Source organism: Schistocerca cancellata, chromosome 1 (genome assembly GCF_023864275.1).
Source record: "Schistocerca cancellata isolate TAMUIC-IGC-003103 chromosome 1, iqSchCanc2.1, whole genome shotgun sequence".
NCBI classification, from domain to species: domain Eukaryota; kingdom Metazoa; phylum Arthropoda; class Insecta; order Orthoptera; family Acrididae; genus Schistocerca; species Schistocerca cancellata.
In genome coordinates, this window is record NC_064626.1 from 621,931,997 (window position 1) to 621,957,354 (window position 25,358).

Genomic DNA, 25,358 nt, shown 5'->3' on the forward strand with positions numbered 1-25,358 from the left:
GAAGATGCAACAAGTCCACTAAAGAGACAGCTTACACTACACTCGTTCGTCTTCTGTTAGAATATTGCTGCGCAGTGTGGGATCCTTACCAGGTGGGATTGATGGAGGTCATCGAAAGGGTGCAAAAAAGGGCAGCTCGTTTTGTATTATCATGTAATAGGGGAGAGAGTGTGACAGATATGATACGCGAGTTGGGATGGCAGTCATTAAAGCAAAGACGTTTTTTGTCGCGGCAAGATCTATTTACGAAATTTCAGTCACCAACTTTATCTTCCAAATGTGAAAATATTTTGTTGAGCTCAACCTACATAGGTAGGAATGATCATCAAAATAAAATAAGAGAAATCAGAGCTCGAACAGAAAGGTTTAGGTGTTCATTTTTCCCGCGCGCTGTTCGGTGGTGGAATGGTAGAGAGATAGTATGATTGTGGTTCGATGAACCCTCTGCCGAGCACTTAAATGTGAATTGCAGAGTAATCATGTAGATGTAGATGTAGATGAATGAAAGGCACACAGTTTCACATGGAGTACTGGTAGTGATAGTGGAGCTTGGAATTTGGACAGCAGCCATGTGGGCACTAATGCTCATAGATCAGAATATCTTGCAGCTCGAAACACTGATTTACTCACTGGGCTGTACAGCAGGTGTGGGAACAGGGTGGCGCATGTGAGTCTTAAACGTTACAGTGAATATCTTGGTTTGAAGCACATTGCTGTGCGCATGTGAGTGTTAAAAATTACAGTGAATATCTTAATATGAAACACATTGCCCTGTGGCATGTGTGTCATGGGACAGGCACTGGGCCAAAGTTGATGTTGACACTACAAGTAGAAGACCAAGGCTGGTTGTGAGATTGGATCAGGGGAAGCCTTGCTACAAACCAAGCTATTGCTCTGTACTAGTAGCCAGCAACTGTAGAAGGTGGGTATCTGATCATATGGCAGAATTGACAGCTTGGGGCAGAAGTAAACACATGAAACTTGAAACTCACTGCCTTAGCAGATGGTTGTAGCACACTAGGAACATTAGGAACTGCTCAGACCAATATGCAGCAAAAGGCCATCGCAGATCAAGTACACAAGAGAAAGTGGCCATGAACGTCAACCCCATACTAAGGAGGTAATAGAGCACGCTGAAGAGAAGGTGTCTCAATCTTTGGCACCAATCTCCGTCATAAGTCAAAAGTACCATGAAGAATTGGCCTGGTTAACATAGACTTGTACCGCCAACATCAAATGACAACCCAGCTGTGCCCTACTGTAGACAAAGAAGGTGAGTGATTGACACTTATTATGCCACATGACATGCAGTCAACTGCAGACATTTGTAGTGAACCTGTGGGCCAAACCTCTTGACCATATCCTGGCTAAGGTTGCTTCCCAGCATGTCATAGCTGTTACCCATTGACACACAGAGGTACTAGCCATATGCCTAGCCACCGAATTCAGAAAAACCTAGCAAGGCAACCATCCAGGGAGGCTGCCACAAATGAAAATCTTCCATGGATGACAGTTACTCAGATGAAAGGCTATCTCACTGACAGACAGTCAGTCTACACACTAGACGACACAGGGGCTTCTTTCCTGTAATGCCAAATGCTTATTCCCACCAGCTAAAGAAGATTACTTTCCTTGACATGAAATCATTTGTGCTGAAGGTCGCCAGTCAGAAATACAAGGGGTGATCAGAAAGTATCCATTTGAGGGTGTTGCTCCAATGTATATGCAACATAGCAGAACTGGGATGTCAATGTATAGGAACCGACATGTTGACAAGGGATCAGTGGGGCACTCATAGCTTTCTGATGTGTGTGTTACTGCAGGCAACAAAAGCTGGTTCCACCACTGGGAAGCAGAGTCAGAACCATTGATGCAGCAGTGTCATCTGGCATCCGCTTGTACACAGAAGTTCAAGAGCCAGCCATCTGCTGGAAAGGTGATGTTCACCCTGTTCTTTGATTAATGTGACAAGGGATGCAGCCTATTCATGATGATACATGTCCCCATATTACCAATGTTGTACTGACACAATGCCAATTTTTCCAATGCAATACATGGAATTAATTGGCTCTCATGGGAGAAATGGCCAAGGCATGGTCTGAATGAAAGACACACAGTTATCACGTGGAGTGCTGGTAGTGGTAGTGGAGTTTGGAACTTGGACAGCAGTCATGTCCATGTCTTTTCACTCTATTCGCCTGATCTCTCCCCATGCAAGTAACTCTCCTTCAGCCCCTTAAAAAGGGCCTTGAAGAGTCAACGAATCTTATTGGACAGCAATGTGCAGCTGTCAGTTATGGATTTCTTCATGCAACAGAACATGGTGTTTTCCCAAATGTGTATCTTCAGTGGGATGATTGCCTCAATACACACACTGATTTTGCCTGATTGGAATACCGATTCTGGATTGTATGAACTTCAAACAGAAACTTTTTGATTGCCCCTTATGCATTCAGCCAACAAGAGCACGTGTTACAAGGGTAACTATGACACAAGCCTTTGAATGTCCTTTTAGCAGAATTTAGTCATGATGTAAGGGAGCGATGAGGCTCCTTGCAGGCATCACAAAATAATAACTCCAGACTGACAAAGCTGTTCCAACAAAAGTGCTTAGCAAATATTGCTCTGAGTGTTTATCTGCTGTTGAAGATATTGGTTTCCTGCCATCATCAACAAGATGAGTCCCAGTCATCGTTCGAGACATACAGTTAAACTATGAAGCTTTTATCAATTGCAAAAAGTTACTCAAGCTCACAAAAGAAATCTTCATGCCAGCATTGATCATAAGCATTGCATGTGATCAAGGAGAATTCCTGACCAATGTCAGAAGCAGTGATGACTCATCCCTAAAGGTATGAGCATAAGTACAGCTGAACCAGTCCAGGAGGGGCAGCATAGTGTCATTGATGAGTAACTACCATTATATCCAATGCTGGAGAGGATGCTGCTATCAAATTGCCAATAGGATCTAGCCTGATAGAAACAACATCAGCGAGTAACAGCATTCTGCATCAATTTTTGGCTGCTTTCAAATCAGGCTTGGAGAAAAGAGAGACCAAGCAGCCCACGTTGAAAAACCATATCAGCTGGGGTCATTCACCAACTAGCCTGTGCTCATGTACAATCCCACAGCTGAATGATGGATAATCCAGGAGGAAGTGGAGGAGGTGCTGCAATATTGCATAGTTGAACTTTCAGAGAGTCCTTGGTCCTCTCCAGTAGTCCTTATGAAGCAGAAGGATGGCACACAGCATTTTTTGCTTCAGCCACCAGCAACTGAACAAAACCACAGAAAAAGATGTATATCCATCACCATGCATTGCTGACACCTTGACTGTTTAATAGGAACAAAGTATTTCTCAACTATGAACATGCAGATAGGCTTCTGACAAACTGAGGTTAATGTGGCTGACAGGGAAACACTGCCTTCAGAACTTCAGATAGTCTACATTAGTTCATACTTATGTAATAAACTTCTTTTTATTTTTCAATGTAGTCTCCTTGTAGATTAATGCACTTGGTCCAATGATGTTCCAGTGCCTTGATCTCATCTCGAAAATCAGTTGCCTCCAGGCCTGCAAAATAATTTTCAACTCTGGCTATCAATTCTTCTTTTTAAGTGAATCCTCATCCACCAAGAAAAATTTTCAGTTTTGGGAAGAGATGGAAGTCTGACGGAGCCATATCGGGTGAATAAGACATTTGTGGCAACTAATCACACCTTAGTTCATGTAATTTTGCCATGGCAACAGCACATGTGTGCGGGAGCACATTGTCTTGATGGAAGATGTTCTTCCTTTTAAACCTAGCCTTTTTTCATGTATCTTTTGCTCATCTACATGGTTACTCTACAATTCACACTTAAGTGCCTGGCAGAGGGTTCATCAAACCATTTTCATACTACTTCTATACCATTACACTCTCAAATGGCGTGTGGGAAAAAGGAACACCTAAATCTTTCCGTTCAAGCTCTGATTTCTCTTATTTTATTATGATGACCATTTCTCCCTGTGCAGGTGGATGTCAACAAAATATTTTTGCATTCAGAAGAGAAAGACGGTGATTGAAATTTCGTAAATAGATCTCACCACAAAGAAAGCTGCCTTTGTTTCATTGACAATTCGCGTATCATATCAGTGACACTCTCACCCCTATTGAGCGATAACACAAAACGGGCTGCTCTTCTTTGCACCTTTTCAATGTCCTCCGTCAATCCTACCTGGTAAGGATCCCACACCACGCAGCAATATTTCAGCAGAGGATGGACAAGTGTAATGTAGGCTGACTCTTTAGTGGGTTTATCACATCTTCTAAGTGTTCTGCCCACAAAGCGCAGTCTTTGTTTTGCCTTCTCCACAATATTATTTATGTGGTCTTTCCAATTTAAATTGATCATAATTGTAATTCCTAGGTATTTAGTCAAATTGACAGCCCTTAGATTTGTGTGATTTATCGTATACTCAAAATTTATCGGATTTCTTTTAGTGCCCATGTGGATGACCTCACACTTTTCTTTGTTTAGTGACAATTGCCACTTTTTGCACCATACAGAAATTCTCTCTAGATCATTTTGTAATTGGAATTGATTGTCTGATGATTTTCCTAGGCAGTAAATTACAGCATCATCTGCAAACAATTTAAGGGGGCTGCTCAGATTACCACCTAGATCATTTATGTAAATTTGGAACAGCAGAATGTGGAATGAGAGATACCACTTCTATTCTAATCGATGATTTACCATCTATCACTACGAACTCTGGCCTCTCTGAGAGTAAATCATGAGACGATACTCCATATGCAGGCAATTTGATTAATAGTCACTTGTGAGGACTCGTATCAAAAGCCTTCTGGAAATGTAGGAATACAGAATCAATCTGAGATCCCTTGTCGACAGCACTCATTACTTTATAGGAATAAAGAGCTAACTGTGTTGCACAAGAATGATATTTTCTGAATCTGTGTTGGTTATGTATCAATAAGTCATTTTGTTCAAGGTGATTCATAATGTTTGAGTACAGTATATTCTCCAAAATCCTACTGCAAATTGAGGTCAGTGATATGGGTCTGTAATTCAATAGGTTACTCCTTTTTCCTTTTTTTGAATATTGGTGTGACTTGTGCTACTTTCCAGTCTTTAGTAACAGACCTTTTGTCAAGTGAGCGGTTGTATATGATTGCTAAGAAAGGCGCTATTGTGTCTGCATACTCTGAAATGAACCTGATTGATATACCACCTGGACTGGAAGATTAGTCTTTCTCAAGTGATTTGAGTTGTTTTGCTACACCTAAGATATCAATTTTTATGTCACTCATGCTAACAGCTGTTCTGGTTTCAAATTCTGGAATATTTACTTTATCTTCTTTCATGAAGGAATTATGGAAAACTGTATTTAGTAACTTCGCTTTAGTGGCACCATCATCGGTAACATTTCCATTGCTATCATGCAGTGATTGTGTTGCCTGTTTTTTGCCACTGGTGTACTTAACATATGACCAGAATATCTTTAGGTTTTCTACCATATTTTGAGACAATGTTTCATTGTGGAAACTATTCCGCACTAAATTTCAAGCTTCTGTGAAACTTAGCTAGTCTTGGGGATTTTGCATTCTTCTGAATTTGGCATGCATTTTTTGTTGCTTCTGCAACAGTGTTCTGTAGTGTTTTGTGAACCATGGTGGATCAGTCCTGTCTCTTATTAACTTATGCAGTTTGAATCTACCTATTGCTGTTGATACTGTATCTTTGAATTTGAGCCATATCTGGTCTACACTTACATAATTAGCTTGGAAGGAATGGAGACTCTCACTTAGGAAGGCATCAAGTGAATTTTTATCTGCTGTTTTAAATAGATATATTTTGAATTTATTTTTAAACTACTACCAACAGACACGAATACACCACCACCTGCTTTAATTAATCTATTCTTTCTGAACACGGTTTTTGCCTCTGTAAAAGTTTTGACAGAATTTATCTCCGGCTTTAGCCAGCTTTCTGTTCCTATAACAATTTGAGCTTCAGTGCTGGTACTTTTCCAACACAGCTACGACAATTTACAGCTACAATGCCAACTGTTGCTTGGTTGATTCTTGTCATTTCTTTGTCCTGTACCCTTTGAGACTGGAGCCCTTTTTGATCATTTTCAAGACTGTCTAACCTAAAGAACTGCCCAGCCCATGCCACACAGCCCCTGCTACCCATGTAGCCACCTCCCGTGTGTAGTGGACAGCTGACCTATTTAGTGTAACCCGAAACCCCTCCACCCTATGGCGCAAATCGAGGAATCTGCAGCCTACATCATCGCAGAACCGTCTGAGCCTCTGATTTAGACCCTCCACTCAGCTCTGTACCAAAGGTTCACAATCAGTCCTGTCAATGATGATGCAGGTGGTGAGCTCTGCCTTCATCTCACTAGCAAGCCTGGCAGTCTTCACAAACTCAGACAGCTGCCGGAAACCAGAGAGAATCTCTTCCAATCCATAGTGACACACATCATTAGTGCCGACATGAGCCACCACTTGCAGCTGGCTGCACCCTGTACCCTTCATGACATCCGGAAGGACCCTTTCCACACCTTGGATGACTCCCCCCAGTATGCACACGGAGTGCACATTTTGTTGCAATTTGTCCAGGAGGTTAGCATAGTATTCTCCAGTAATTGTTTGCCCAGTGGGGAGATAATCTACAAACAGAACCCTTTTCGCATCCCGGAACACTGATACAATGAGCTTCACTGCCGAAAGAATTGTCTTTGCTTTTTTTGGTGGTGGAGATCAGCATGTTTCACTGCTTTGACTGTTGTTTTATCTCTGGGGTATAGTAGTGCACCCAGGTTTCATCTGTGTTCACAAACTGGTGAAAAAAAATCTTGTTTGTTTCTCCTAAAATGAGCCAAAGACTATTCTGAATGTCCATTCTCACGCATTTTTGATGCAGCATCAAGAGTCGCGGCATCCATTTTGCAGATAATTTTTTCATTTCTGATTCTTCAGTTAAAATGTGATATACCCTTTCACGTGACATCTGGCTAGTGTGAGCAATTTCACACACTTTCAATCAGCAATCCTCCATGGCTGTTTTGTACACTTTTGCAATGATTTCTAGAGTAGTGATACTTCTTGGCCGACCACTGCGTGGATCATCATCTAAGCTCTCACAACCAAATTTAAATTCATTTGTCCACTTGGCAACAGTTGAATATGAAGGAGCAGAGTGCCCCAGTGTAATCTGGAAATCAGTATGAATGTCCTTTGCTTTTATACCTTTCTTTACGAAGTACTTAATAACTGCTCAATCTCGATTTTTTCCATGTTTGCAAATCATTATGTGGGAGCAACAACAGAACCACATCACTGTCACAGCTGTCTTCCAAGAGCACTGATGTGGCACGTGTTTGCAGGCAACAGTCCAGTGAATATCACATGAACAACTCATTGTGCTAGTGCTGACCTCTTGTGGTGATTCCAAGAACTTTTCAAACCACCCTTGTATAATAGACAATCTGCTTTGACACCTTAAATTGATATCTGGGTGACATTTGAAGAACTTTGAAGCTGACTGACAACCATGTTCACATGTGTTTGGGCTGTAGATATCCACCTGAATCTGAAAAATGCCTATTCATTGCCCGAGAAATAAAAAGTCTTTGGACACTTAGTGAAAAATGGTGGAGTCCATCCTGTTCCTGAGAAAGCAAGAGGAGTCACTTATTTTCCAACTCCTCAGCATATTCATGATGTGAGAAGCTTTCTCAGAATATGCTGCATGCCCCTAGCAAGAACTATTGCAGGGTGAAGCCAGATTTTCCTGAAACAAGGCAGTAGAAGGACCTTACCTTGTCCTTATGGAGGCACTATCATCTTATCCAGTCCTGAGAATACCAAGACAGAACTTCACGCTGATATTAGTGGTTTTGGTATAGTGGCAGTTCTGTTACAACTTCAAGAAGGTGCTGAAAAGTTGATAGGTCAATCCTTCCAGAGTACTCTGAAATGGAACAGATTGTTTTTCATATGATTTTGAGGCAAATTCAGGTTTCATGATTAGCTGCTATGTCAGCAGGTAAGACCCATATAAATAATCTTGCCTTTTGAAATCTATAACATAATTTTCAACAACTTCATGTCAAAGTACTCATTCACATTACGTCCATCCATAGGTAGGAACATGTACTGTCAACTCATTTAGTTTACATTTGTGAATAATCGATTAACAAAAGAGATACCAATTATATACTGTAATTACAAGTATAATGTTTGAATTGGTTAATACAACAACATATAACTACCTGTAACCCATAAAGCGAAACCATGTTAACAATGTGAACAAAAAATTATGTACTCGTATTTGAAACAGGAAACATGGTGGGAATGCTTGGAATAATGTAGTTTCACTGTAATTAACAAAAATGTAATTGTCATTGTTCATTCGTATTATTTTACTTATTGTTCTTGAAAACAAGAGATATGTAATCATCTTCCTTATCACATTACATGCATTTTAATTCTAAGCAACAGATAATAACATTTTTTGTAACTATCAACAACTTACGTAACTAATTAATGAATTTACTATAGGCAATGATACATCAGTTGTTAGTGAGAGTATATAAGACCAGTAAGAAAACTTGTTGGAGGTCCAGCATTATGCGAGATATTGAGCAGCACTCTGTGACATAATAAACTGTACAGCTGAAACAATAATTGACTTTTCATGTCTTTTGGGAACCATAGTGTTCTCTGGCCTGTTTTCACTTACAAAAAACCTCAACTGCAGCGAATTAGCAAAATGAAGATAAGTTGTAGACAACATTTATTATTTTGAACAAATTGAGTTACATCCATCAAATTTCAGCTACCATTGAAAGAATTAATGTTTATAAAGATGATCTCTTCAAAGTTTTTTTTCTGTTGACAACATTTACCCCAGCAAGACTGGTGCATAGCAACCCTCCATGTCCAAGAAGAACTATTCTTCAACCAAGAAAGAATGCCTTGAAGTTTAGGCCATCATCAACAAGTTCTGGCCATATTTATTTGGCAAACCATTTGTTGTTGTTATGAATAACTATTCTTGCTGACTAGCCTGAAGGATCCATCAGCCCGAACAGTGAGAAGAACACTGAGGCTTCAAGCTGCTGATTTAGGTTGCCCAAGATTTCTCTAAATCACCCTAGGCAAATACTAGAATGGTTCATTTGAAAGGGCATGGCCGATTTCCTTCCCCATCCTTGAAACATTTTGAACATGTGCTACATCTCTAATGCCTCAGTGTCACCAGGGTGTTAAAGCTTAATCTTCCTTCTGTCATCACACTATGTTTTAAGCATGAGAACATACTTGGATGATAGTCAACACTGAAAATGGATATGTCCTAGAGATGGTAATGAGTACCCTACCATGGTTTCCAGGTCAAAAACCTATTACCCTTTACACTTGAGATGCCTTGAAGGGTGAAGGCTATCAAGATAGGCCATTTACTCTAAAGACACAATAAGCATTGTGTGCAGCCATCACAACAAACACTTCCTTCAGCAGTTCAGAAGCTTTAGAGGTGTTTAGTGGCTGATGGTGAACATGTATTACAATATCTCAGAAATGAGGAATAATGATAAATATATTTTAAAAACTGAAATACACAGTATTGATGGTTCAGAATAATGTTTATTGTGAACCAGCTTTCAGCTTTGTAGACCATCCACTGATAACTTGTCTGAGGCTGGTCTAAAAAGCCAAAAGTCAGTTCACAATTAACCATAAAACTGTAATGCTGCCACTATTTTTTTTTATATTTTTTTTTTACTGTGGAAACTAGTTGTGCATTACTGTGGAAACTAGCAGCTCAGCCGAAGCAGTTAAAGGAGCCATAAGTAGCCAGTGGACACTAACATGTCAGCATGCTGTTTGCAGCAACAGGGCTGTTTATACATTAGGAGGCATGCCAGACCAAGCACTGTAATCCTGCTAATGAAGCAGTAAGACAGGGCTCTTGCAGAACAGACCAGGGAGTTTCTACATCACCAGGCCATATATTTGTTATTCCGAGCATGGATGGAAGCAGTATGTGGGCACAACAAGTGAGCTCCTAACTCAAATAAATGTTAATTTTACCAGAGCTATCTGCAGTTAAGCAGTGCCTACTACAATGAGAGGGCTACTCCAAGTGCTGGAATGATATGGGATAGCAAGCAGTCACAAGTTGGGGCCTCCACTACCACACCATCTTCTAGCATAATGTCCTCCTTCCTGGGCTCGGTGTCTCTTCACTGATGGGCCACTCCCAGGCCCATTCCAGCAGAAGCCAGACAACTATCTTGCATGGCACCAGATTGAGACTTGGGCTGTGTAGTCACACACCCTTCTGCACTGGTTTGGGTGTCCTGGTGCCTAGCACAGTCACTCACACAATGGAAATCCATCAACAGTGCCTGTCATCCCCTGAAATCATTATGGTGGTCTTCCTCAATGCTGGTGCCTCTCATGAGCAACCATGTAGCATCTAACTGGGATGCACTGCTGAGCACGTTGCTGGTATCAGCATTCTGGGGCACAGACATAATGGCCTGCAGGCCTGCAGTTAGATGCACACCACACACTGCCCTCATCACGTGCTGTAAGGGGTGTGGCATGGCCACTGAACCATGACACTACAAGTGTGGTCACATGAGTTTAAATAAAATATTTTACTTTCCAATGTTGTTTCTCTGAGCTGCCCAAGGACTGCATCCTCGTCACGACCCACTGTTGCTACCCTGCACAGAAGTGGCCCACTTCAAATAAATATTATTGTAGAACATGTATACAGTGTATTTCAGTTTTTAATGGGTCAATGCTCCTGTTAGTACTGATGAATACATAAATGTGAATACATTGTGTGACCTGCTCAGCATATGTTTGAGATGTTGAGTTGCAGACAGCCACTATGAAAACACTATTACAAATATTTTACTTTCCAATGTTGTTTCTCTGAACTGCCCAAGGACTGCATCCTCGTCACGACCCACTGTTGCTACCCTGCACAGAAGTGGCCCACTTCAAATAAATATTATTGTAGAACATGTATACAGTGTATTTCAGTTTTTAATGGGTCAATGCTCCTGTTAGTACTGATGAATACATAAATGTGAATACATTGTGTGACCTGCTCAGCATATGTTTGAGATGTTGAGTTGCAGACAGCCACTGTGAAAACACTATTACAAATTAAAGCTACACACACACACTTTCACACAAGCACAACTTACACACACGTGACCCCTGTCTCTATCCACAAGGTACCAGTGTTCACCATTATGAGTGTTATCATTTGCAAAAGTACATCAGATGAGCAAGTATCCATCCTCAGAGAGTTCCGATAATCATTTGACATGCCTGTCCTTAAGTCAATAAGAAAATTTTCACACATCAATTTCCCTCTCTTCTTATACCACTCCTTCATCCATCTACACTTCCCCTTTTCCTTACATGAGTGCAAAGCCAGTTCAAGAGCCAAATAACAGCTGGCATCACTATCTGCCATATTTGCACATCCGAGATTTTTCACTAATATTGCATAATATCAATTCACTGTCTGGAACCAACCATCGATGTAATGCACAGTATTACTGTCCATTATTATTAATAATCTACAGGCACTTTAGTCTCAAAAATTTTACAAAGAACTAAATGATTACTATTTTTTCACTATTGTGTATTCTTTAATTACTGTGGCACTCCTTTCACATAATAGTTGATGTGTTATACATTAAGAGTATGTTACAAGAACTTTTGTAAAATCTTTTTAGGGGAAATTGGAGATGTGGGTGGATATGTTCCCAATGGATATGCCTCTCCCAGGTCCATCACTTGACATTTCACCTCGGAAACCTAAATCATATGAACTTCGCATTATCATCTGGAACACTGATGATGTTGTGCTTGAAGATGACGCATTCTTCACTGGAGAGAAGATGTCTGACATCTATGTTAAAGGGTAATAATATACTGCACTCAGAATTGTGGAGTTACATTCTTGTTGCTGTGAAATGGAGTTTATTTAATTTTTTCAGGTGGCTGAAAGGACAAGAAGACTGTCAGTGCACAGACATTCATTATCGATCTCTCACTGGTGAAGGAAATTTCAACTGGAGATTTATATATCCATTTGACTATCTGGTAGCTGAAGAAAAAATTGTTATTTCTAGGAAGGAATCATTGTTCTCCTGGGATGAAACAGAATGCAAAATACCAGCAAGATTAGAACTTCAAGTTTGGGATGCTGACCATTTCTCAGCTGATGATTTCCTAGGTAAAGTAGGAACAGTGGGACAGCTACAAATTAAACTTTGATTGTAGAGTGTATTAATATTTACTCTGATCATCTCTATCTAAATATTTCCTTGTAGAACTTGAAGGAAGGAGAAATTGGGAAAGATAGATAACAGTATATAGCAGTTTATGACTTTAAGCAGAAATTGCCTTGAATAGATTGCCAAATGTTCAACAGTGTAATTTCATACATGATGAATTCACACTGCAGAACAAAAGGTAGTTTCAGTTAGCAGCAGACATAAGGAAAAGTGCTTCACTATCAAAAGCAATTTGGCATTAAGCGAAGTAGTGCACTTAACAGAAGCTTAATGGCAAGATTTACTCATTATTGTGGCCTTGACAAGACGCACACGTGAAAGTAGATTCCTTAATATTTCATGGACTGTGATGTAAAAAACTGCAATTTTGTGAAATTGTCTGCCATCAGTACAGGAAATGTCGAATTTTATTTAGTTGTTTTCTTTAGTATGATTTAGTTACTTAGCACCCATATTTTCTTATTTGTCCCCAGGGCATTGGATAAAGAGTAATTTTTTTCTCTTGATTCATCAAACAGAGTTTACTGCAAGTAATAATAACTTATCTTCCTGCAATTATGTATGGACATAGTAGTACTGAGCCTGGTTTATGAGAAATGAGAAAAAATAGTTCACTGGATACTGCAAACTGAAAGATGATCTGATTCCTGGGATTTTCTTAAGAAACTCATAGACTTGTTGAAGTAATGTATTGGCATGCTTATGAGACTTTTGGAGTTGGGGCCTTTTTTGTATTATTCCTATATATATTTACCTAACTACTTGTTACATATTATCTTTATCTGCATACCCTCCACCCCCCCTTCCCCTTTCTCTCTCTCTCTCTCTCTCTCTGGTTTTCCCCATCTGCTTTTCTACTTCCCTTCTTGTTTTTAACCATATTATACCCCCCACCCCCTTCCGCTTTCTCTCTTTCTCTGGTTTTTCCCGTCTACTTTTCTACTTCCCTTCTTGTTTTTAACTTTATTATTTATGTATTGTTTCTCTTACTATTACTCCATTTTTGCCTCTCATGTTGTCGTTTTAACTTCTCTAGAGTGAAGCACAATGTTTATAAATGTACTATGTGTGACCCGCGTCCCCCACTGATACCTGTCATTTCAACAATACCACCCACTTTCTTACAATTTGCGGATACCTCTCAACCAAGGGTCTGAGTGACCCGTTTCTCCTTTCCAACCTTCCCAGGCTATCCCTCTTTACTCCTTGAGGAAGAAACTAGGTATTTTAAAAGATGTGATAGTTCTTGTGTACTTTTATGTGTACCTATCAGTAGTATTTAAAAGTATACCTATTAAATTACTGGCCAGTCATTCTGCCTTGTTATTTTTCTTTGAATATTATTATTTAATATCTGTCATCACGTTATTCTCAAATCTTCATTATTACTCTTTCAAATTACTCTGTTTATGCATATTACTATGTCTCCACTTGTCATACCAAGCACCGTGGGTTTTGAATCCATGCCAGACAACATGGACCTCCATTACCACTAGAGGTTTCTGCAGCCATCGCACCATAAGTCGTGGCTGCACATGCTCCTGACCTGCGTATAATGTGAGGGCGCCACTGTGGAGCACGTGGTCCCAGCAGCTAATAATGATGTACCCTATCATGTATTTAAGCACCTGCCTCTCACTCAGCGAGGCAGTCTGATATTCATGGGACTCTCTTGATATCTCGCTTACAGACATCATGTTTGCTTTGCTTGTTTCTGTGTCCGAGTGGATGTTGTTGATTTCATGAGGTTTTCTCTTGTGACTCCATTGCTTCTTGTGTGTTGCTCTTCTTGGTGTCTTGCTTGGTCGTCCTTTGTGTGTGTCCATCCTTCCCTGTTCGTCTGTCTTGTTTGTTCGCGTGCCTCTCCCATTCGGTCCTGCTGCACTTTCGTTCACGGCCACTCCACAGTTACAATATTTTGGTGACAAAGTAAATGGTGGTAGTTGTTAGTATGAGGTCAAAGTAGGTCTTACTTCTGGAGAAACAGCAGCAGCTCATGCAGTAGCAGCAGCAGCAGCAGCAGCCCCAGTTTATATCTTACAGTAGTCACTGCAGCTGCTAATGGACAAAGTTGATGCAAGGGATGCACTGCCACAACAACTTCTGAGTCCTCAGGTGTCCGATGCTTTCCCACGTTTGCCATCATTCCTTCCCCCCCCCCCCCCCCCCCCCCCCCCCCCCCATTTAATGACGCTAAAGAAGACTGGGAAACATATTTACATCAGCTGAAACAACATTTTGCGACTTTTCAAGTCACAAATGACTCCTTGCAGCAGTCGTTGTTTTTGTCTTGGTCCTCCCCAGACACGTTCTTTCTTATCTGCAAGTTGGCACCATTGTCTGATCTTGTGGCTCTCTCTTTCCAAGAAATATGCCTTTTGCTGACAAACTATTATTCACAACGCTACCATGTGTTCACCTCTCAGATGGAGTTCCACCAGTACCATAAACAGCCTGGTCAATTGTATCATTCATGGGTCACGGATCTGCAGGGTCTCAGCTGTCGATGCTATTTTACGTGCACCAATCGGCAGTGCAAGGCTTCATATGTGGACTCTCTCATCCAGAATGTGGTGGTTCAGCTGGCTTCTAATCCTGCAGCACTGAAGCTCGATACCCCTCCTTGGAAGAGATTCTCCGCATTGGCCACTCATTTGAGATTGCTCAGGTGGCTAATGAGTGTCTCATGGCACGGCCGCAAGTGGCGTCAATCGACACGTCTTGGTGGGTTCTGCCCTCGTGACGTCAATGTCACCCAGCCACCAGAGGCCAGCGCTGTTGGGACTCCTCTTTGTCCAACATCTCTATGGCAGTGGCGCCTCCGGTTGCCCCTCGTCACTGGCCCACTTCCATCTTGCCCACAGTGCTTTACCGCACATTATGAAGCACATTGGAAAACGTGCATGCTGTGTGACAAGGAGGGCCACATCCAATTGGTTTGTCATAGTCACTTGACTCACTCCAGTCCTGCCCCTCCTGGGCCTCAAGATACCGTACATGCTCTGCAATCTGTCGTCCCACTGGATGACCCATCAGTGCAGAAGCTTTTCCTCATGCTCTGCCTTTTCACTGAGAATGTCAGTTTTCAGGTCAACACTGGGGCCACCGTCTCCCTGAATAATATGGTGACATATGCCCGACCGGGCTCTCCCTCTCGGTGTTTGGTTCCATTCCCCTTCTTGGGCAGTTCATCATCCAGGTGAGGTAAAAATATTTTCCCTGGCTCCTTACCCTATTTTTTGTTGACCATCCATCGGCTTCAAATATTTTTGGCGTGGATGCACTTCAACTGTCTGGCTTTTCAACTTCCGATGAAGTTAAGGTCATTTCCAAGGCTGTTCGTTTTCAGGACTTGGACGGTCTGTGCTCAGTTTTTGCATCGTTATTTGCACTGGATCTCAGATGTGCTTTTGATTTTCAGGTGCACGTCCCACTTCAACCAGATGCGCAGCCTCACTTTTTCCAGGCCCGACTCCTTCGGGTGGCCTTATGGCCAGCAGACAAGCGGGAACTTGATCAGCTCCAGGCTGCTGGCGTTCTGGAGCCTGTGACATACAGTGCCTGGGTGACACCATTGGTGGTAATATGGAAACCCAATTGGTCACTTTGGCTGTGTGGGGACTTCAGCACTACTGTCAATGCTGAGTCCCTTGTAGATACTTACCCCATTCCCCAACAGGAAGACCTTCTTGGCAAGCTTGCCAGTGGAGAGTACATTCCAAAGATTGACCTGGCTGAGGCATACCACCAATTACCCTTGGATGTTGATTCCCAGAACATCTTAGTTATCAACACGCCTTTTGTATTGTACAGGGCAAGTGCCTTCTGTTTGGTGTCTCTTTGTCGACGGCCATTTTCCAGTAGTTCCTGGAGCAGCTTATGCAACCTATTCCTGCCTGCATGAATTATCTGGATGACATCTTGGGCAGCGAGCATTCCCACCAAGAACATTTGCAGAACCTCATCGCCTTATTACACGCTCTGCAATCTGCAGATTTATGCTGTCATCTGGACAGGTGTTGTTTTTTTCAACCGGAAGTGGAATACTTAGGCCACTGCTTAGCAAAGATGGCAATCGCCCTTCGGGTTGTAATGTCGTGGTCATTGAGGCCCTTCCTCATCTCATGGACTTATGTGAACTCCAGGTGTTTTTGGGCAAGGTTACTTATTACTTCAAGTTCTTACCCTAGGCTGCTTGCGTTGCTCAACCCCTCAATCACATGTGCTGCAAAGGGGTACCTTTTGATTGGCTCCTGCCTGTGACCAGGCTTTTTTACATTTGAAGGTGATGCTGAAGTCCGCCCCTTGCCTTACTCCCTTCTTTCTGGACCGCCCCTTGGTTGTGGTAGCTGATGCATCGGCATACGGCATTGGGGCCATTCTCATGCAGTGGAATGCTGGTGGATGAGAACAGCCCACTGCTTATGCATCTAAGACGCTGACCCCAGCACAACAGATCTACTCCCAGATTGAAAAGGAGGCCCTGGCAATAGTGTTCGCTGCCCAACAATTTCACACCTATCTCTTTCGGGCAAAGTTCACCCTCCTTATGGACCACAAACCCTTAGCACATTTTTCAGACCCCACTCTCACCTTCCAGGGTGGACGGCTAAACGTCTCCAGCACTGGACATTATTTTTACAGAATTACCTTAGGCCCACCGCCCACCATGCCAATTTGGACACTTTGTCATGTCTCCCTGCAGGCTCCAATCCTGCGTTTGACCAACAGGAGGTCCTCTGCTTTCACATTGATTCTGCCTGCTGGGATGCACTGTATGGTCTGTCTCTTATGGCTGCTCACATTGCCACACCTACATGCTGAGACCCTATCTTGCGGCAGTTTCTGTGATAAATGGTCCACGGGTGGCCCTCCTATATTACTAATCAGATGCGGACCAACTTCAGCCCCTGGCACCACATGTCCCACAGACTCTCTGTGATCAATAACATCCTTCTGTTGCACACGGAGTCAGACACACATCGGGTGTTCATCCCTCCGGATTTTCGGCATCAAGTGCTCAGTTTGTTGCACTGCGGGCACGGGGGTACGTCCTGCATGAAAGTTTTGGCTCGCCACCCTGTGTATTGGCCCGGCATCGATGGCAATATTGACCGCCTTGTTCTTGGGAGCACTGTGTGTGCATGTCACCACGCAAGCCCCTCTCAGTCATCCGCAGCTTGGCCTGTGCCTTGCCAGCCCTGGGATTGCCTCCATTTCGATTTTGTGGACCCGTTTTTGGGGTCCTTGTGATTACTTATCATTGTTGCCTACTCCAAATACCCATATGTCATTTGCATGGCGTCCACCACCACGGCAGCCACACTCATGGCCCTGGCCCAGGTTCTAGCCATTGAGGGCGTGCCTCACACATTGGTCTCCGATAATGGCCCCCAATTGATGGCATCCTCCTTCCACGACTTCTATCAGGCCAATGGTATCAAACAAGTCTGTAGCCTGCCTTTCCACCCTTCCTCCAATGGTGTGGCAGAGAGGCTTGTCCGCACATTTAAACAACAGTTGACGAAGGCAGTCGAAACATCTCCCACCTCGTTGGCCCTCACCCTGTTCTTGAGTACCTATCGCACCAAGCCAATTGACAGACTTAGTCCAGCAGAGCTCCTCCATGGGCAACAGCTGTGGACCCTGCTCCATTTGCTGATGCCATCCCCCTCCCACCCCTGCTTCCAGCCCTCTCAGCTTTACACCCCCGGCATGGCTGTGTGAGCCCACATGTACGGGAGCAAGGTGGGTTGGACACACGCCAAGGTTGTCACGTCCCAGGGGCAGCATGTGACGTCAGTGCAGATGTCGAAAGAGTTGCAGCACCACCATCATAACCAGCTCTGTCTGCGTATCCCTGCGGGACTCCCGCTGCCACCTCCTCCTCCGCTGCCTCCTTCAGGTACAGATGTGGTCCTCGAGTCATGCCACTGCCCTCAGTTGCTGTCTCCCCATGAGCCTGCTGCCGGCCCTCCCTGCCCCCAGTTGGATCAGCAGCTCCCTCTGCTGACATGGCCTCTGGGTCAGCCATCGTGAACATCTCGGGCGTCCCTTCCTTGCCACCAATGGCGGTTGACAAGCCCGGGTCCTCTCCCATCTGCCGACCACTGCGGCACTGTCCGGGGCATTTCTGCCCCTATGCACAGGTTTCAGTGGGAGGGGGGGGGGATCTGGCACCAAGCGCCGCGGATTTCGAATCCTCACCAGATAGCATGGACCTCGATTACCACTAGAGGTCTCTGCAGCTGTCGCACCCTATGCTGTGGCTGCGTGTGCTCCTGGCCCTGCGTATAATGTGAAGGTGCTACTGCGGAACACGTAGTTCCAGCAGCCAATAGCGATGTACCCTATCATGTATTTAAGCGCCTGCCTTTCTCTCAGTGAGGCAGTCTGATATTCGTGTGAGTCTCTCAATATCTCGCTTACAGACATCGTGTTTGCTTTGCTTGTTTCTGTGTCTGAGTGGATGTTGTTCATTTCGTGAGGTTTTCATTTGTGACCCCGTTGCTTCTTGCGTGTTGCTGTTCTTGGTGTCTTGCTCAGTCATCAGTCATTGTGTGTGTCCATTCTTTCCCATTCGTCTGTCTTGCTTGTTTGTGGGCCGCTCCCATTTGGTCCCACTGTGCTTTTGTTCACGACCACCCCACGACCCTTCCAGTTGTGGGTACAACACCACTATTTATTATACATCAAGTGAATTGGAACTATATTTTCTCAATAACAGCCCCTTCTTCTCCTCTGCTCTTGGCTAAATTTTATTACATTGCAAGTACTACATTCTATTTGTATTCAATTTCACTTCTACATGATCCAAACTATTCCTCCATCAAACCTAGACACAAGTATAAAATATTCTGGTTAATGCATATGATAATAAAATGAGAAGTTAGACATTCCAAAAGTAGTACAGTTCTTGATTTAACAAATAATATTAGTGAACCAATAGCAACTGAATAATGTTTCAAGTTTTTAGTATGATATGTCCAAATTAATTTATAACATTTTAGGTACTATGAGCTAACATTATCAGCATACATTGTCATTAGCTTCCATTAGCAGACTGATCCTCTTGCTGTGAATTGTTAACTGTTTCTGTGTTTATGTGTAACTGATGTCACATAATTTTAATGTAATGGCAGCATCCATCTAAAATTTATTGTTTGCTGCCTTCATTCCTACTAAAGCTGTCTCAAGTCTGTAGTTTTTTGTCTAGTGTCTGGATAAACAAATGTGGTAATTGGTACTTAAACCAAAATTAAGTGTAGAAGGAAGTAAATGTTAATAAAGTCCACATTAGTCATGATTACTCTCAGTTCTTTTTTAAATATATGCCATGCCTTATTTTATGTAAGCTTAGATGCAACATTAAATATGGCAAGTGTGAAAACTAACAACGAGAATCCCATTGAAATCATAGGGTGTTCACAAATGGTAATGAACCAACAATAGTCAAACTAGCATTAAATTATAATAATTGTTCTATCACCCAATAATACATAGCTTCTGGCTGAGTCTGACAGATGCTGGAGGTATTTAGTTATTAATATGGTGATAACCTTAAGAGTACAGTAGAAAGCTTAAAATCGTGGTGTAACAATATTGTTATTGTTTTATACCACTGTTGTACTATAATATCTACATGGAAAAACAATTCACCTATGCATCTTTACTATCTCCAGCTGTGGCAATATTTTCAGACCGCTAACAGAATCTAATAATACAGGAAGATTGCTACCGTGTAAGAATATTGCATACTGCCAACAGACAGTGTTTAAAAATCCTGAGCAATTTGAATAGCAATAAAATGCTTCACTGCTTTCTTATTGAAACTGTAGTTTTTACTGAATATTTTCAAATCTCTTAACAGGTGCAATTACACTTGATTTAAATCGATTCCCACGAGGAGCCAAATCTTCAAAGCTATGTACACTGGACATGTTGAAAACAGATGGTTCTGTTCCTATGGTCAACATTTTCAAGCAGAAGAGAGTAAAAGGCTGGTGGCCTTTTTATGTTAAGAAAGAAAATGAAGAAATGGAATTAACGGTAAGAGCAATGATTCTTTTTTGAAAATAAAATTTCATTCATTTTGACTAATTTTGGTTTATTTAATGTGAGAACTTTGTGTTTTCAGCTGTACAAACTTCTCAATATAAAGCACTCAAATGTTGTACTTTTTGTTATTATAACTTACAAAAGGCAGGAACAAGCTTTGGTGGCCTACGGGTCTCATTCACATTACTTACTTAAGCTTGTGGGCCATCTCTACATGTGACATAACAACAGTGCTCCTAACTCCTAGAATCCATGAGGTTAATGTTTATGGAGTAATGCACCAGTATGAAAGGAACCCCTTTGCTGGCATGCAACACCAACAAATTATCCCCAAAAATACACATTTTTTGTTCATCTGGAAACCATTAAAAATTGATGCCACTGATAAAAAAGTGAAAAACTATGAAATACAGTAATGTTGTGCAAAACTAACATGATGGATGCTATGAACTAGGTGAATGGCCAGTAAGAGGACTTCCTAGCAGCACCCCTACTGAGTAGAAGTGAATAGTGCTGTTTTACAGTATTTGTAATTTTTAATTTAAAACCAAACTGCTCACAACCTAGTACCACTTCCTGGGCTGTTTATGGTTGTATAATATATTTTAACTTACTTCAGAATACATCTCTTCAGGAAAACATGAATATTTTTTCACATAAAAACTCATGTGTGAAACATAGATACTTTGTCTAAATCCAATACAATGAACACACAAATTTTGCCATGGTCCATTAGGAAAACAAGAATGTGACACTTAAGAAAAACTCAGATGAATGTCTTTAAACTGGTTTATTCCTTGTCAAATATCACCAAACTGATTTAGAATTAAGCTCTTACTCATCCAAAATGATTGTTTTGCTTTGAATATGACAGCATGATCACACAATTTTATTTTTGTTAATGTCATCACTGATCATATCAATTTGACAATCAACTGTTCATCTTGGTAAACTTATTTGTTTGAACTCTTTCTTTTATTATTGTTATTAACATTGTTATTATCAGAACATAGTACATCTGTAATGTCCAAGAGGCATACCTTTATTTGCCTTCAGCAAAAGGCTTTCACAGTCTGTCAATTTTTCTACTCGCTATAAAACTAGCTTTAACCAAATTATCACGCTGTGTCTTTGGTTTGGTAAATTAAAAATTAATGTTTTAATTTCATCTTTCTGCAATTCCCCTGCAAGCTGTTGCTGACCAGCATGTTTTGTGTGCATAGAAAACTCCATTTTCATATTATACTCCTTCACAACAGATTGTGATCAACTACACTACAAGTAAATAGATTTACTTTTTAACATAGTACAAAAATAATCCTCCATCCATTTCTCCTGGAATTGGAAGCAGTTAGCATCTAATTTTCTCTCCTTAAGGCCATAACTTTTATGAATACTCTCAGTAAAGACACATGGGCCCACTTTCACAAAACTGATGAACAACTATCACAGAACTTGACATGTGAAGTGACAACACGTAACTAGTTTGTTCACCAAGTTATATCCCCTGCTCCTGTTACTTGAATTGGCACATTTAGCACATGGTTGCTAATTTTTGTGCCATTGTTACCTACTACCAACATTTGCAATATATCAGTGTGCAGCACAGACTTGACAGTAAGAAGTAAGTAACATGCATGCTATTAGCTCTGATCCAGAGGCGGAAATACTTCTTCCTGCAAGTCTTCAGGGTGATGAGCTGCTTCCACTACTCTCCACATGAACAAAAACCAAAACTTCACGCTGATAGTGAAAATGTGTTTCTCTTTGTTGTCCAAATCCAGTGCTAGGGAAAGGACACTGTGCATGTGTGAAGTAAGCAGAATTTTCACTGGTCTGTGGCGTGAGCTGCAAACATGAGGTAAGCTGGGCATTGGCAGAAATATCTGAAAGTGCATCCTGGCCTGAATACAATGTGAGTGCCTTGCTCTCTCACCCACAGATTTCTTTGATGTGCTGGGTTGAAATCAATCACAGGCCAGATCCAGCCTGTGGGCCACCAGTTGCCCACCTATGATATGAAATGTAGTTATAAATAAAATTTTAATGTAATATAGTCATTGCATTATTTCCAAAGTGTTTTGTAGAAATTAAAACTATTATCATTACTCAGTATACCAACATCCTCAGTTATTTTTTATTGCAAAGTGTCATAATATAAGTGCAAAAATAAGAGTTCTTTTCATGAAGAATCAAACAGAAACATAGTGAATTACAATATCATGATGACATTCTCATATTAACTGCATCAATGTCTGTGAGTAAGAACTAAGTTTGCTCTCTGTGTTACTCATTCAAAATTACAATCTTGGCATATATTTAGCTGTTCCTTTGTAAGCACAAACGAAACTCCTTGATTTGGATACAATTTAAGTTGTTATTACCTATTGTAGTCAAAAACATGGCACTCATTTTAAGGATTTATTACTGTGTCCTTCTTCTTTCACATTCACCTACTCCTACTGAGTGCAGCTTTTAAAAGTGACAGATATGGATAAATTTGATAAGATTCAAAAGGGCAAATTTGTTATGAAAGTGTAAATGATTACAAACTTCAAATTATGAAAACACTTAGCTGCAAAATAATTGAGGTGGTTTTTAAAATCCATGTTTGCTCCTGTCAGATTTTCATCTCTGGTATATTGACTCATCCAAAAAGTGATATAATGAGATGAAAACCATTAAAGATTACCATTGTGCATGTATCACATTAATATTTAGGACAATTTTATGAAAAGGATAGATTAAACAATGGAAAATCCAGGATGGAATGTAACAATATTACGAAAAGGATGGTTGTTACTCACCATACACATACACACACACACACACACACACACACACACACACACACACACACACACACACAAATGCAGCTAGCATATATATAACCACAGTGTCTGTCAACTGAAGCCAGACTGTGAGCAGCAGTGCAAAATGGGAGAGACAACTGTTGGGGGGTAAGGTTGAGGCTCGGGGGGGGGGGGGGGGGGGGGGATAGCAGGGGATAGTGGGGGACAGTAAAGTGCTGCTAGTGGGAGCATGCAGAGTCAAGTTGGAGAGAGGGTAGGGTAGCTGGTGCAGTCGGAGGGGAGAGAGGAGGGGTAGTGCAAAAGGAGAGAAGTAAAAAGACTTGGTGCATCGGTGGAATAGAGGGCTGTGTAGTGCTGGAATGGGAATGGGGAAGGGGCTAGATGGGTCAAGGATGTTGAGGTCAAGATGGTTAGGTGAACATAGGGCATATTGCATGGAGAGTTCTCCCTGTGCAATTCAGAAAAGCTGGTGTTGGCGGGAAGGGCCCAGATGGCACAGGCTGTGAAACAGTCACTGAAGTGAAGAACATTGTGTTCAAGCGGTATGCTCAGCAACAGCGTGGTCCAGTTATTTCTTGGCCACAGTTTGTCAGTGACCATTCTGGGTGACAGACAGCTTGTTGGTTTTTGTGCCCGTGTAGAATGCAGCACAGTGGATGCAGCTTAGCTTGTAGATCAGGTGACTGGTTTCACAAGTAGCCCTGTCTTTGTGGGAAAGGTGATGTTTGTGACCAGACTAGAGTAGTTGGTTATGGGAGGATGTATGACACAGGTCTTAGATCTAGGTCCATTACAGGGATATGAGCCATACAACCAGGGCTAGGAGGAGGGGTGTGTAGGGTTGGATGGGGATATTGTGTAGGTTCAGTGGGTGGTGGGATATGACTGTGGGAGGTGTGGGAAGAATAGTGGTTAGGACATTCCACATTTCACAGCACAATGAGTGGTAGTTGAAACTCTGGTGGAGGATGTACTTCAGTTGCTCCAGTCCTGGGTGGTTCTGAGGCATGAGGGAAATGCTCCTCTGTGGCTGGATGGTGGGACTTTGGGAGGTGGTGGGTGATTGGAAAGATAAAGCACAGGAGATCTGTTTTTGTATAAGGTTGGGAGCATAATTACAGTCTGTAGGTCTTAGTGAGACCCTCAGTATATTTCAAGAGGAACAGCTCATCACTATAGACGCGATGGCAATGAGTGGCTACGCTGTATGGAAAGGCTTCCTTGATATGGAATGGGTGGCAGCTGTCACAGTGTAGGTATTGCTGGTGGTTGGTAGGTTTGATATGGACAGAGGTTCTGATGTAGCCAGCTTTGAGATGGAGTTGAACGTTGAGGAAGGTGGCTTGATGGGTTGAGTAGGACGAAGTGAAGTGAATGGGGGAGAAAGTGTTGAGGTTCTGGAGGAATGTGGATAGGGTGTCCTCACCTTTGATCCAGATCAAGAAGATGTTGTCAGTGAATGTGAAGCAGATGAGGGGTTTGGAATTCTGGATGTTTAGGAAGAATTCCATCAGATGGCCCATGAATAGATTGGCTTAGTATGGTGCCATGCAAGTGCCCATGGCATTAACCCTCATTTGTTTGTAAATAATGCCTTCAAAGAAGAAGTAATTGTGGGTGAGGATACAGTTAGTCATGGTGACTAGGAAGGAGTTTGTTGGTTTGGAATCCATCGTGTGTTGGGAAATGTAGTGTTCAATAGTGGTAAGACGATGCGCATTAGGGATGTTAGGGCAAAGGGAGGTAGCATCAACATAGATTCTCTCAGTGGAGGCACAGTAACTGGGCACAATGGGGCATCCTGGATGGTGGGGTTTGTGGAGTTTAGGAATCATGTAGAAGGCAGAAGTGTGGGGAGTAGCAGGGGTGAGGAGAGAGATGGACTTTGGTGAACAGTTCTGGGATAGGCCTAAGAATTTGAGGAGAGACTGGAAATCCTACTGGATTTCTGGAATGGGTTTACGGTGTTGGATAAATATGACAGCTGGTTGAGTCTTTCTGCCTGGTAATCCTTGTGGTTCAAAACAGCAGTGCTGGAGCCTTTGTGAGCAGTTAGGATTATAAGATAAGGATCAGTTTTTAGGTGCTGGATTGTGGTTCTTCTACAGATGTAAGGTTGGTTTGCACATCAAGGGATTTGCGG

General features: G+C 42.0%; 1 protein-coding gene across 1 annotated transcript in view; it reads left to right on the forward strand.

Annotated features, from left to right (window-relative positions):
- The window catches only part of LOC126161969 (otoferlin-like), a 994,328-nt gene that overhangs the window by 935,868 nt on the left and 33,102 nt on the right, over positions 1–25,358 (forward strand). The window contains exons 32-34 of the mRNA XM_049918162.1: positions 11,781–11,968; positions 12,045–12,283; positions 20,215–20,393. Coding sequence (XP_049774119.1) covers positions 11,781–11,968; positions 12,045–12,283; positions 20,215–20,393 — 606 coding nt within the window. The remainder of the gene's footprint in view (positions 1–11,780; positions 11,969–12,044; positions 12,284–20,214; positions 20,394–25,358) is intronic.